The sequence below is a fragment of the Setaria italica genome, chromosome I (assembly GCF_000263155.2).
Source record: "Setaria italica strain Yugu1 chromosome I, Setaria_italica_v2.0, whole genome shotgun sequence".
NCBI lineage: Eukaryota > Viridiplantae > Streptophyta > Magnoliopsida > Poales > Poaceae > Setaria > Setaria italica.
The window spans coordinates 5,762,768-5,774,249 of NC_028450.1; the positions used below are offsets into that span (position 1 = coordinate 5,762,768).

Consider the following 11,482-nt stretch of genomic DNA (forward strand, 5'->3'; position numbering starts at 1 on the left):
ATGTGATCCCCCCCCCCCCCCCCCCCCCCCCCCCCCCCCGCGTCGTGCAAACACCGACCCCCCCGCTTGATGAGAAACATTGCTTTCGGCCAACAGCAACGGTGCCGTTCAGTAGAACTGTGCTGTTCATGAGTTCATCCGTCAATTTTTTTTAAAAAAAAGCTCATCCGTCCGTCTAAGTTAATTAACCCCTCGGAGCTCTAATCAATAAGTAGCCTGTTGTTTCGTTTTCTTTCGTTTGTTTAGCTGACTTCTCAGTTGCACCCGTTCACGAACGCGCGCACCTCGCCGTGCTTGCGCACCATCGTTCGCTGCTTTCTTATCACGCGTTGCAAAGTTACGCGTCTCCTAGCACACATCTGAATCACGATTTGGTAAAACGTAATCAGACTTGCAGTTAACCACTTCTTGCTGCCTGGAACCTAAACCATATCTGACCGGAGGTAGTAGTAATATCTAACACTTAACAGCACAGAAAGAAGTCTTAAGTACAGGGCAAACGGTGCACTAACACGCTCAAACTCGCCGGTACCGCGTCGTACTACCCCCAGCCTGTGGCGGAACGGAAGAACAGGCCACCCCCCCAGGCCCAGCTGCAGGCGGCGGTGCCTTTTTTTGCAACTGCCACATGACAGCTCCTCTGCTCGGCTCGACTCACCAGGCCACCAACCCTACAAGAGCTGAGGCACTACCGCACCGCCCGTCTCTCTCCTACCCCCTTGCCGTCCGTGCTCCACGGGGACTTGACTTTACCCCCCTCCTCTCCCTGGCCGCCATCGCTATCCCTCCGTGCTGCTCCGTCTCGCTCTCACTCACCCAGGGGATCACGAAACGGGTTGCACTGGCCGAGACGAAACCGAGCGACATCAAATCAGCTGGCGGCTCAAGATACGTACCAGAGGTGGGAGGAGACGAGTTGAGTTGAGTGCACACAAGAGTCAGGGGCCGCAAGCCCGCAGAGACCATAGAGAGGGAGCGCAGCCGTGGCGCTGTATCTGCATTTCTTTTTCTTCGGATTCCCTGGCTCGCATGGTATCTGGTCAGAAAGGCACAGACTTTAGTGAGCCCCCTCCTCCTCTACCCCTGCTGTTGTAACGCCCTTGTCTGCGCTGCTCTGTCCTCCCAGCGGAGGGAGCGAGAGACGCGGGCGGGGAGCGAGGGGGGAGAGGAGTAATGAGGTCAATGCCGCTGCTCTGCTGCTCCTCAGCCTTCGTCGTCGTCTTGCTGCTCCTGCTGTGTCGCCCGCTGGGGGCCAATGGGAGGGCCGCGCCGCCCGGGGCTTCTCCCCCGTCTCCCGGGGCGCCTGCGGGCCAGCCCGTGCAGCAGGCTGCCCCCGCCGTCAACGGCAGCGCCGCCGCCGCCGCCGGGCTCCCTGCGGCCGCGGCGCCTCCTCCCTTGGGTAGGATGGATCAAAGCTTGCTGCTCTTTTATGGGGTTTCGGTGTGTTCTTGTTGCAGTGCTGTTCCTGGGTTCTTGATCCTCGCTTCACGGTGTGTCGTTTGCAAAATTTCGTTTTCTGGCTACGAACTTGCCCTTCTTCAAAAAAAAAAAAAAACCAGTGCTTATTTGGTGGGCAAGCCGTGTTCTTCCTTTTGGAGTGGTGGGGTAAATGTTCATTGGGATCCTACTTTTTTCCAAGTTTGAGCTTTGGAATGTTTGCTTCCGGATTTTCCCACTCAGGAAATTGTGGGGGAATTTAATGTGCACTCGATTGGCTTGTTAAACTTTATGCCAATTGCAATGGGGAAAATTTTTATTTTAGAAGGAAACAGTTGGATGCTGCCAATATTACTGCATTAAATTCAGATGCAAAAAGGATGTTCTTTGTTTTGGAGTTTAAGGAGCTGTGTCATCTTGGGAACTGCAATTTTACCCATTGCAGTTTCGTTTGGAAGATTTCGATTTCATCTCTTTGCAACACCCGAATGGACCTTGTAATGTTCATATTTAACTTTTACTCCTATAAACATCCACAGTGCTTGAGCGTCTAACACCACACTTTTCGTTTTGCTTTTGCATTGCTGTTGCAGTGGTCATTGTGGTGGAGGGGCACCACCACCTCCGCAGGGAGCTCATCGCGGCCATTGTCCTCTCCTCCGTCGCCGGGGTCATGATCGTCCTTGCCGCACTTTATGCGTTCGTGCTGTGGTGGCGATCACGGAGAGGCCTGGTGGACTCCAAGGACACCCAGAGCATAGGTCTCGGCCTGACTGGTTCTTGCTTCTCTTGTTGACTTGCCTTGTTGCCCCCATGAAGCCATGTGAGATACTCACCTAGCTTCTGACCTACTCATTTGCATTGCCCAGATACCGCGAGGATCGCATTTGTGCCAATGTTGAACAGCTTCAACTCATACAAGACTAGCAAGAAGAGTACTGCTGCGATGATGGATTACACATCTTTGGAGGCGGCAACAGGAAAATTCAGTGAGAGCAGTGTGCTTGGAGTTGGTGGGTTTGGGTGTGTGTACAGAGCCAATTTTGATGGAGGGTTTGCTGCTGCGGTGAAGAGATTGGGTGGTGGAGCACAGAATTGCGAGAAGGAATTCGAGGTGATGATTGCCTACTCCAATCTTTATCTTTATCGAAAATTGTCCATTTAAATAGTTGTGCTCGGATTGTCGTTATTAATTGATGAGCAGCGCTCTTGAAAAAATATTAATATTTTTTGTTATTGTTTGAATTAGCAGAATGAACTAGATTTGCTTGGGAGGATTCGGCATCCGAACATAGTGTCCCTTGTGGGCTTCTGTATTCATGAGGAGAACCGTTTCATTGTTTATGAGCTGATGGAGAATGGGTCATTGGACTCACAACTTCATGGTATCTTTTTCTTTAAGGACTTTTTTAACTGTATTTTCTTGTTCGCTTTTGTTTATTGTCGTCCTGTAATCTTTAATAAATTAGAGATTAGAGAAGCTTCGATGTAATCCCTGTGGTTTTGTATAGGTCCGTCACATGGTTCAGCTCTAAGCTGGCACATTCGGATGAAGATTGCTCTTGACACGGCAAGGTTTCCTTCTCGCACCTTATCTTAGTATGATTAACTATGTTGTTTGCTAATGACTGTTTTATAATATGCATCTGTATCTGAACCAACCAGGGGATTAGAGTACCTGCATGAACACTGCAACCCACCAATTATCCATAGGGATCTGAAATCATCTAACATACTTTTAGATCCAGACTTCAATGCTAAGGTATGCCTTATTATTTTACTTCTAGTCAATTCAATATTGCTATTGACCACTGACCACAACTTATATTTGACAAAAATAAGAAATAAAGGGTCAGTTCATTAATACTTTCTTGTTGTGCAGATTTCGGATTTCGGCCTTGCAGTGACTAGTGGGAATCACAGCAAAGGGAATATAAAGCTTTCTGGAACTATGGGATATGTAGCCCCTGAGTACTTATTAGATGGTATGCTCTTTTCGTCCTCCTCCATTCCTTTGCGTCTCACTTGCAATCCTATTTGTGGACTACTCTTTAATCACAAGTTCACAACTATGTTGTTCTACTCTAATCATGTGCAACTGCATCGAATTCAGGGAAGTTGACTGAGAAGAGCGATGTATATGCGTTTGGAGTAGTACTTCTAGAACTTCTGCTAGGAAGGAAGCCTGTTGAGAAGACGGCACAATCTCAGTGCCAATCAATTGTTACATGGGTACGCAATGTTATGACATTTGGAGTCTTCTTGAGTTACTAGAATCTAGTATCCAATTAAACAGTAGAAGATTTCTTCCCCCTCAACATGCAAAAATAGTTTTGTTCATCACTGTCCAAATTGAGGTTTCCTATTGTATTTGACATACACATTGACTTCTGATATATTGGCATACTTGGATCTGAAATGCAGGCCATGCCTCAGCTAACTGATAGATCCAAACTCCCTAACATAATTGACCCCATGATCAAGAACACAATGGATCTGAAGCACTTGTACCAAGTAAGCATTTTCGAGATCATAACGTATTTTATCTTTCATGTGTATTTAGCTTTTTAACTGATCAGACGGGTACATTCTGTCTAGGTTGCTGCAGTGGCTGTGCTCTGTGTGCAACCAGAGCCAAGTTACAGGCCCCTGATCACTGATGTACTCCACTCTCTGGTACCCCTGGTGCCCATGGAGCTTGGAGGAACTCTGAGGATCAACCCAGAGTCGCCCTATGCTACTCAAAGGCATTCTCCTTTGTTAAGATAAAAGAAACATGGACATGACTGGAATTGGTGATGCAGTAGGGCTCATCCAAGTGGTTCAGGACTCCAGATAACTTATGATGTTGAGCAGGGGTTATGGTTCCTTGCTTGCATCGCCTTCCATGATGTTTGTCTGAGTGCCAATCTGAGGTGCTAAATTGGCAGATTTTTTTGGGTTTGTGGAGCAGGTTCACGTATTGCCCTGGCTGTATAAAGAAGTAAAAAGAAGTCGTCATTTTTTTTTGAATTTGGTAACTGCTGTATAGATTAAAGATTTTCCATACTGTAACTCAGTACTACCTGAAGAAAAAAAATGTCTGCCCCAGAATCGAGATCATGTCATTGTCATGTATAGCATCTATTACCGCCTCATAAGCTTCCGTAATACTTTGAGCTTAAGAGCAAGGCTGATCAAGCATTTCATCAATACTGAAATCCATCAGTTGCTTGACTCTGAAATTATGCTTGTACCATCAAATTACTTGCAAGACATACCTTCTGCACTACTTGCAAGCTGATAGCTACAAATCACTTTCAGCGGTACTATCTACTGTGCCTGTGTTTTTTAATGTAATCTGTCAGGTACTTCCCCCCAAATTTCAGCGGGTGACTTGATATGTTCAGAATGATGGAATGCAATTATGAGACTATCACTATGAATTAGGCTTACCATGAAAAGCAGTGGGAACAAGAACAGGTGAGCATGTGCGTATTAGGTAGGAAACTAAGAGACCATTTCATATGGTTGGGTGATCATAGGCTCCAAGAAAAGGGCCATGCATGCAGCAGCAAGTGCAGCGCAATGACAAAGGCGACAATGTGCAGGGCAACGACAAAAGGCGACATGCTTTGCATTTGTCTCCTTGTCGGCGTAGAGATAGCCAAAAATGCTCAGCTCATGAGGTTGTTGGGGATCATACATCCCATACCGGCTTTAGCAGGTATGTAGGTTAATGCAACACTAATGCTGTGTTTTTCTTGCACTAATGATGCGTCATCAGGCAGTTGGAGATGATGTTCATACTAGCTTTGGAAATTAGTGTCTAGGTTAACCACTACTGATGTCTCTTGTACTGAAGGTACTTAATGCATCGCACTGGTACTGTCCGTGGTGTTGACCGTTGAACGGCAGCACGGTCACATCTCCCAGCCCAACCAAGTCTCTCTGGGATACTGGGATGCCACATTGTCGCTTTGTCAGTGTCACTCCACCTGAAAGGCAACCGAGAGTGTTTCATGCATGCAAGGGTCCAGCAAGATCCTGCTTTTCGTTAACATGAGTTGTCTAGTCTTGCTTTTCTGTCTTTTTTCCACTTAACCTCCATGCTTAAAATGTGTTTAGAATACTAGAGTGTACCTGTTGCCCGAAGCTAAAAGCTTGGATTCCGTGGAAGCATGTGCATGTGGTTGTCTTTATTCACCTTTCTCTTGGTAATGTACTCTTTGGTTTTAAAAAGACATAGGATGAACAATGATCACCGGGGGTACCCCACTAGTACATTGCTTTCTCTTCTTCTCCATCTTTTGGTGTGACAACAAATAGGTGCCAAAAGCAAAGGGAGCTTAGTTTACGGATTACGGTTAGGGTTATGTGGTATAAGTTTAACCATTTTCTTCACGCAGCTTGCTTGGTTAATTTTTCTCTATCTTCACGAGTCTTTGCTAGCTTATCTCTTGCTAAGAGAGATGTCTTGAAAAGATCTTAACCAAAGTGAGGTCGGGCGTGTTTGGAGCTACGAGCTGTTCTCAGGTTGCCCCGAATCCAAGCGTTTGCTTGCACGGCGTGTTCAGTTTTGTGCGTTGTGGACCGTGACGGCGCACCACAATCTTTCACTCGGCTCTGACAAGGATCGCACCGTCACGTGCATCTGCCAGTTTTACTTGCAGAGATCACGGGCGTGCGCTGACAGTGGCACCGTGCATTTCTGGGCGGCAGTTAAAATTGTTTACCTGCCCGGCTGCTCAAGCACATGAAGTGATGAAGAGGAACGCGATCGTGTCGCTTCGATCTGATCTGATTTGATCTGATGGTGCCACTAGCAGTACTTGCTGCATGTTCAGGATTGCAGGCCTCGGCTTACCACTGCACGGTACAAGTTTTGTGAGCTTCTTCACCCATCAGTACCTGGAAGGTGAGCTAACGTGCACTAATAGTAGGCAATAGCAGCACGATCTCACGACGTACGATTTCACATGATTATCAGATTTGGTACTACCACGTTGGGTAATCTGTTGCAATCAAGTACTTTTGTCCTTGCTGTGCTTTGACTTGTCCTTGTACTGTCACGACCCATGATTACTTAGATCAGGAAGGAGGTGGATTTCTTCTTTGGTTTTTTTTTTTTTTTTTTGCAGAGTGGATTGCACAGTACATAGTTCTTCGCTGATGGGCTCCGCACCCATTTGGCCCATTAAGGAACTAAGGATATATGATGAGCCCGCCTTTTTTCAAAGAGGCCTTGGGCTGTTAGCTCTTGATGGACTGCTCGGCCCGTGATTGTATCCATCCCCACTTCTAGCCTGACTAGTGGGACCGCATCCGTATCTTCGTATACTACTGCTTTCCCCGTAAGCCGTAACGAAGTCTGTACAGGGGCAGCCCACAAAGGCCCACTCCGCACTCTTTCTTCAAGTTTTTTTTCCGCCGGCGTAAATCAACCGAACTCGCCGCCTCCTCCCTTCTCGCCGTCGTCGCCACCGCCGCCGCTGACCACATCGCCGCCAGCCATGTCGGTGAGTGACCCTCCGGAGCCCTAGTCTCCAACCTTCCGCCTCCTGCGCCCGTGCTCCGAAACCCTAGCTTTCTACCCTGTGGCCACGTCTGATTGGGCGTTTTTTTCCGCTCGGTTGCTTGCTCCCCAGATCTTCGAGTACAACGGGAGCGCCGTGGTGGCCATGGTGGGGAAGAACTGCTTCGCGATCGCCAGCGACCGCCGCCTCGGCGTCCAGCTGCAGACGATCGCCACCGACTTCCAGCGGGTGTTCAAGGTCCACGACAAGCTCTACATCGGCCTCTCAGGGCTCGCCACCGACGCCCAGACGCTGTGGGTCTCTCGGATTCTCGATGTGGTTTGGTTTGGGCGCCTCCTTTCGGGGCGGGGCAGTGGGGCGTACTTGGTTTAGGGTTTGGGTTTGATGCGTGTGGTTGTGTCGTGCTGTGCGCAGGTATCAGAGGCTGGTGTTCAGGCACAAGCTGTACCAGCTGAGGGAGGAGAGGGACATGAAGCCCGAGACCTTTGCGAGCCTTGTTTCGGCCCTCCTCTATGAGAAAAGGTGAGAACCGGCAATTTGTTGATAGATTCAATTGTAGGCATAGTAGAATCATTATTCCATTGGAGTGATCAGGGAAAATTGGGTTTACTGAATGATGGGTGAACTGAAGTGTGAACTACGATGTAATTTTAATGTCTCCACATAAGGAAATTGAGAATCATTGGTGCTTTACAAAATGTTTCTCTCTGGTCTGTAGGCTGGTATAAAGCTTTGTTTCTCATTATGCTGAAGCAATCGTGCAATTGTTGAGTCTGGCTGTCATCTCTGACCCACAAACCTATCTTTGACTGGCACGAATGTTTCAGATATTTTTGTGGATTCATCTGCTGTTTTGTCACTTGAGAGGTCCTATTGTGCTAAACTTTTGGAGACCTCTGATGGATGTACTTTGATACGCAGGTTTGGGCCATACTTCTGTCAACCAGTTATTGCTGGCCTAGGAGAGAACAATGAACCATTTATATGTACCATGGACTGCATTGGTGCCAAGTATGTATCAACTATTCTTCTATTTTCTTTGTGGACTCTTTACACACTGTTGTTATTTTCTTGTATTTAGTTTCCTATTCCTTTTTAGGAGGACCTAGGTGATTATTGATTTTGCCTTAAGAAGAAAATAAACACCTGATTCAACCAACTGAAATAGTGAGATAGGCTCAGTTTCTCCAAATTTCTGATTGATGAACGACTGCACAATACTTTTTAGTTCCTCCCGCCAACTGAGATAGGCTCAGATTCTCCAAATTTCTGATTGGTCTGAACTATGGTACTTTATGTTTTAGTTAACATGTTGACCCCCCACACCTCCCATCAACTAAGATAGGCTCAATTTCTCCAAATTTCCAATTGATCTGAACTACTGTACACTATGTTTTAGTTAACATATACACCCCACAGCCCACATCTCCTGCCAGCCAAGTTAAGCTCAGTTCCTTGAAATTTCTGGTTAATCTGAGTCGTACACTATATTTTTTGTTAACATACTGACAGTATCACATCTATTTCTTTTGTGCGTACCACTATGTTTTTGTTAACATACTGCCAGTATCATATCTATTTCCTTTGTGTGTGTATTTGAGTAAAGAATCCCTACACTTTTGACTTATCCAACATGTCCAACTATGGGGTTCCCAGAACCAAAATGGGAGAGGCTGCAAACACATATTTATTGTCCTATTGTTACTTATGTGATTTTCTGCTTTGCCAGGAACCCCCGAAACACATACACCAAAAAACCAAACACATATTACTATTATAGAATGGATCCATGTTCCGTTCCTAACTGTACCCTTCGCAATTTCATCTCTTCATGTTAGGCCTATTTATAACAGGATAATATTTATGGCTGCCTGTTTTTTTCATGTAGATCCTATCCTGGTTTCACATCTTGACATTATTGTTTGTACTATCTTATCAAAGTATTTTCTTTGTGCAGGGAACTTGCAAAAGATTTTGTGGTATCTGGTACTTCTTCAGAGTCACTTTATGGTGCTTGTGAGTCCATGTATAAGCCAAACATGGTTAGTGTCTTTATGTGAGAAACTTTGTGCATCAAAATCTTTAAATGCAAATTTTGTCTACTTTTAGTTATTCTTTTAATTTCTAAATGAATTCAATTGTCTATTATACGATCTTTTTTGATAGCTCATCTTTTACCTAGCCTCATTGTTAATCTAGTTTGTGGATTCAACTGCTGCTATGAAGATGTTTGCACACTTCATTAATTAGATTGGTTCAAACTTGTATCTGACCCTGAGATACCAATTATCATCATTAAACCTGCACCAATGGTCAATGGAGTCGTTGCTTTGTCTTCACACTGGAATGTGTGCCATCACATGTGCCCATCCCATAAAGATTTGCTTTCTGCTCTAGTAATACTTAGATAGTTAGATTGATCTTCCTGCCCTAGACTGTTTGTGTTTCTTCGGTTGTACTGCATGGACCTACCTTATCACTGTGGCTTGACAGTACTATCACATTTTTATTTGGTATAAAGGAACCGGAAGAACTGTTTGAGACAGTCTCACAAGCATTGATGGCTTCTGTTGATCGTGATTGCCTCGCTGGCTGGGGAGGTTATGTTGTCATTGTGTAAGTTCCCTGCATCTTTCAAACACTTAGCTACTAATACATACATGTATGTCCGACCAACTTTTCCACTGATCAGCATGACTTGCGTAACTGTTGGGTGGTATCAAATCCTTTACCGTTAAGATGATAATGTTTTACTGAATATGCTTACTCGGTTACTCGCCATTCATTTTCTATTTTGAAACTTGGTTCTCCTTGTTGCAGCACACCCACTGAAGTGCAGGAGAGAGTGGTGAAGGGAAGGATGGACTGAGTCCTCTGCCGTGCAGCCACGTAGGAGATTGTTTCGTCATTCGCCTTGCCAGGCCTACAGAATTCGGAAAACCCGCGCTCGATGTTTCCTTCTCAAAGACCATAGCATGGAAGATCCAGCAGTTGCTTGTTCATCTCTCTATGCTTCAGACATCTGCTTCTGTTTTCAAACACGCAGTTTAGAGTCGCATGAGCTTGTGCCACTTCCGTTATTAACATGCTTGGTTGGCGCACGCGTTGTGTCTTGGAATGGCAGTTTCACCTGTTTCTTTTTCTGGCCTGTTCACATCCACACGCACACGCACGAGCACGACACTCGGATGTATACACCGACCTCTTCAACTGCTGATGTGGATCTCAAGCTGCTCAACAATCAATTGACTCCATGTCCTAATCCGTAGCACCCATGGCTTGCCTCATCCATGGACGTCGGCATGGAAATGGTAAAGAAATCTCCCCACACGAACGGCAATCTTTGTTGCATCAGCCGGCATTCATGCCCGCCGGAGGCAAAGCGTGCCGAGAAACAAGTAACCATGCCTGGATGACGTGTAGTACGTCGCTGTCGCCTTACACAACCACGCTCGTCGTACTATTGCTTTTATATATCATCACTAGTCACAAATACAAATACAAGACGGCCATGACCTTATCGTGGTGGCATCCAAACTCCAAAGCCTTGCTGCACCTTATGGAGGCAGAGGTTGACAAGGAGAGAGGAGGGACCTGGCCAAACGGCGCCGGCGGTAATGGTCACCGTGGTCACGGCCGCGGGGCGGCTGGCGCCGCACCGGTTGAGCTCAACCTCCTTGCGGGGATGGTCGGCGTGAACGCGGTGCGCGCCGCCGAGCTGCCCGTGGTCGTCGTAGTGCCGGACGTGGCGCGGTCTGCGGCGGCGGCCGAGCCTGAGCCGGCGCAGCTGTTCGCGTGCCACTACTGCCGGCGGCAGTTCTATAGCTCGCAGGCGCTCGGCGGGCACCAGAACGCGCACAAGCGCGAGCGCACGCTGGCCAGGCACCGCGCCGACGCGGAGCCGCCTCTCGTGCTCGCCCACCATGCGCGCGCGCATGGCGGGGCGCCGCCGTTCGCCGTCCACGGCGCCTTCGTGCCGCCACCGGCAATCTCAGCGCCGGCGTTGGAGTGGATGCGCGCGCCGAGCGGCCGGCCTCTACCGGTGGCGGTGGCCGGCGGCGAGCGGTGGTTGACTGGCGGGTACGTTGACAGCCCAGGGGCTGGACAGGAAGAGATGCCTAAGCTTGATTTGACATTGAAGTTGTGAGCCTGCCTGCTCTGATGCTGCTGGTACATACGTATAGAAATTTTCTTGCTAGTCTGCCAGATTTCTTCTTCTGTTCACCGTCTGCCTTGTAGATAACTTGGAATATGAAACGCTGTGATCGTTGTAAAGTGCTCTGATTAGTGCCTCATCATCACGTTTGTTTTAGATTTGAATTTTTTTTGGTCTGCCAGTTTGGTATATATCCTAGTACAGTGTATGTACGTGCTACCAAGTACCAACTGCTTGCGATTAAGGGGGTGTTTGGGAGGAGGGGGCTAAATTTTAGCCCCCATCCTATCGAATGTTTGGACACTAATTAGGAGTATTAAAATCTAGACTAATTACAAAATTAATTACACAACCCCTAGGCTAAATCGCGAGA

The 11,482-nt window shown here is 47.1% G+C and overlaps 3 protein-coding genes across 4 annotated transcripts; all 3 read left to right on the forward strand.

Annotated features, from left to right (window-relative positions):
* Positions 1–803: 803 nt before the first annotated feature.
* On the forward strand, positions 804–4,661 carry LOC101784884 (probable receptor-like protein kinase At1g80640). 2 transcript variants are annotated; one of them, XM_022823730.1, is made up of 10 exons: positions 804–1,399; positions 2,031–2,198; positions 2,307–2,551; positions 2,687–2,822; positions 2,949–3,012; positions 3,103–3,199; positions 3,320–3,422; positions 3,551–3,669; positions 3,862–3,951; positions 4,036–4,661. In XM_022823730.1, exons 1-10 carry the CDS (start codon positions 1,174–1,176, stop codon positions 4,204–4,206), a joined length of 1,419 nt encoding a protein of 472 aa, XP_022679465.1. In that variant the 5' UTR covers positions 804–1,173; the 3' UTR covers positions 4,207–4,661. The 2 variants fall into 2 exon arrangements, with proteins under 2 accessions (XP_022679465.1, XP_004951670.1); XM_004951613.3 differs by having other exon boundaries at positions 811–1,399; positions 2,690–2,822.
* Positions 4,662–6,775: 2,114 nt separating this feature from the next.
* On the forward strand, positions 6,776–10,094 carry LOC101785272 (proteasome subunit beta type-3). Its single transcript, XM_004951614.3, has 7 exons — positions 6,776–6,935; positions 7,065–7,246; positions 7,368–7,475; positions 7,875–7,964; positions 8,911–8,995; positions 9,475–9,569; positions 9,774–10,094. The coding sequence occupies exons 1-7, from the start codon at positions 6,930–6,932 to the stop codon at positions 9,820–9,822; spliced, it is 615 nt and encodes a 204-aa protein (XP_004951671.1). The 5' UTR covers positions 6,776–6,929; the 3' UTR covers positions 9,823–10,094.
* Positions 10,095–10,638: 544 nt separating this feature from the next.
* LOC101781256 (zinc finger protein 6) lies at positions 10,639–11,100 on the forward strand. The gene has a single exon (XM_004954630.1). It carries the CDS (start codon positions 10,639–10,641, stop codon positions 11,098–11,100), a length of 462 nt encoding a protein of 153 aa, XP_004954687.1.
* Positions 11,101–11,482: the final 382 nt, after the last annotated feature.

Bases quoted from the DNA above. Each gene is read 5' to 3' on its own strand.
- LOC101784884 (XM_022823730.1), top strand. From the start codon at position 1,174: ATGAGGTCAATGCCGCTGCTCTGCTGCTCCTCAGCCTTCGTCGTCGTC. The intron at 3,013-3,102 runs GTTTCCTTCTCG...TGAACCAACCAG, and splicing joins ATTGCTCTTGACACGGCAAG to GGGATTAGAGTACCTGCATG. The intron at 3,200-3,319 runs GTATGCCTTATT...CTTGTTGTGCAG, and splicing joins ATCCAGACTTCAATGCTAAG to ATTTCGGATTTCGGCCTTGC.
- LOC101785272 (XM_004951614.3), top strand. The intron at 7,247-7,367 runs GTGGGTCTCTCG...TGCTGTGCGCAG, and splicing joins GCCACCGACGCCCAGACGCT to GTATCAGAGGCTGGTGTTCA. The intron at 9,570-9,773 runs GTAAGTTCCCTG...TCCTTGTTGCAG, and splicing joins GGAGGTTATGTTGTCATTGT to CACACCCACTGAAGTGCAGG.
- LOC101781256 (XM_004954630.1), top strand. From the start codon at position 10,639: ATGGTCGGCGTGAACGCGGTGCGCGCCGCCGAGCTGCCCGTGGTCGTC.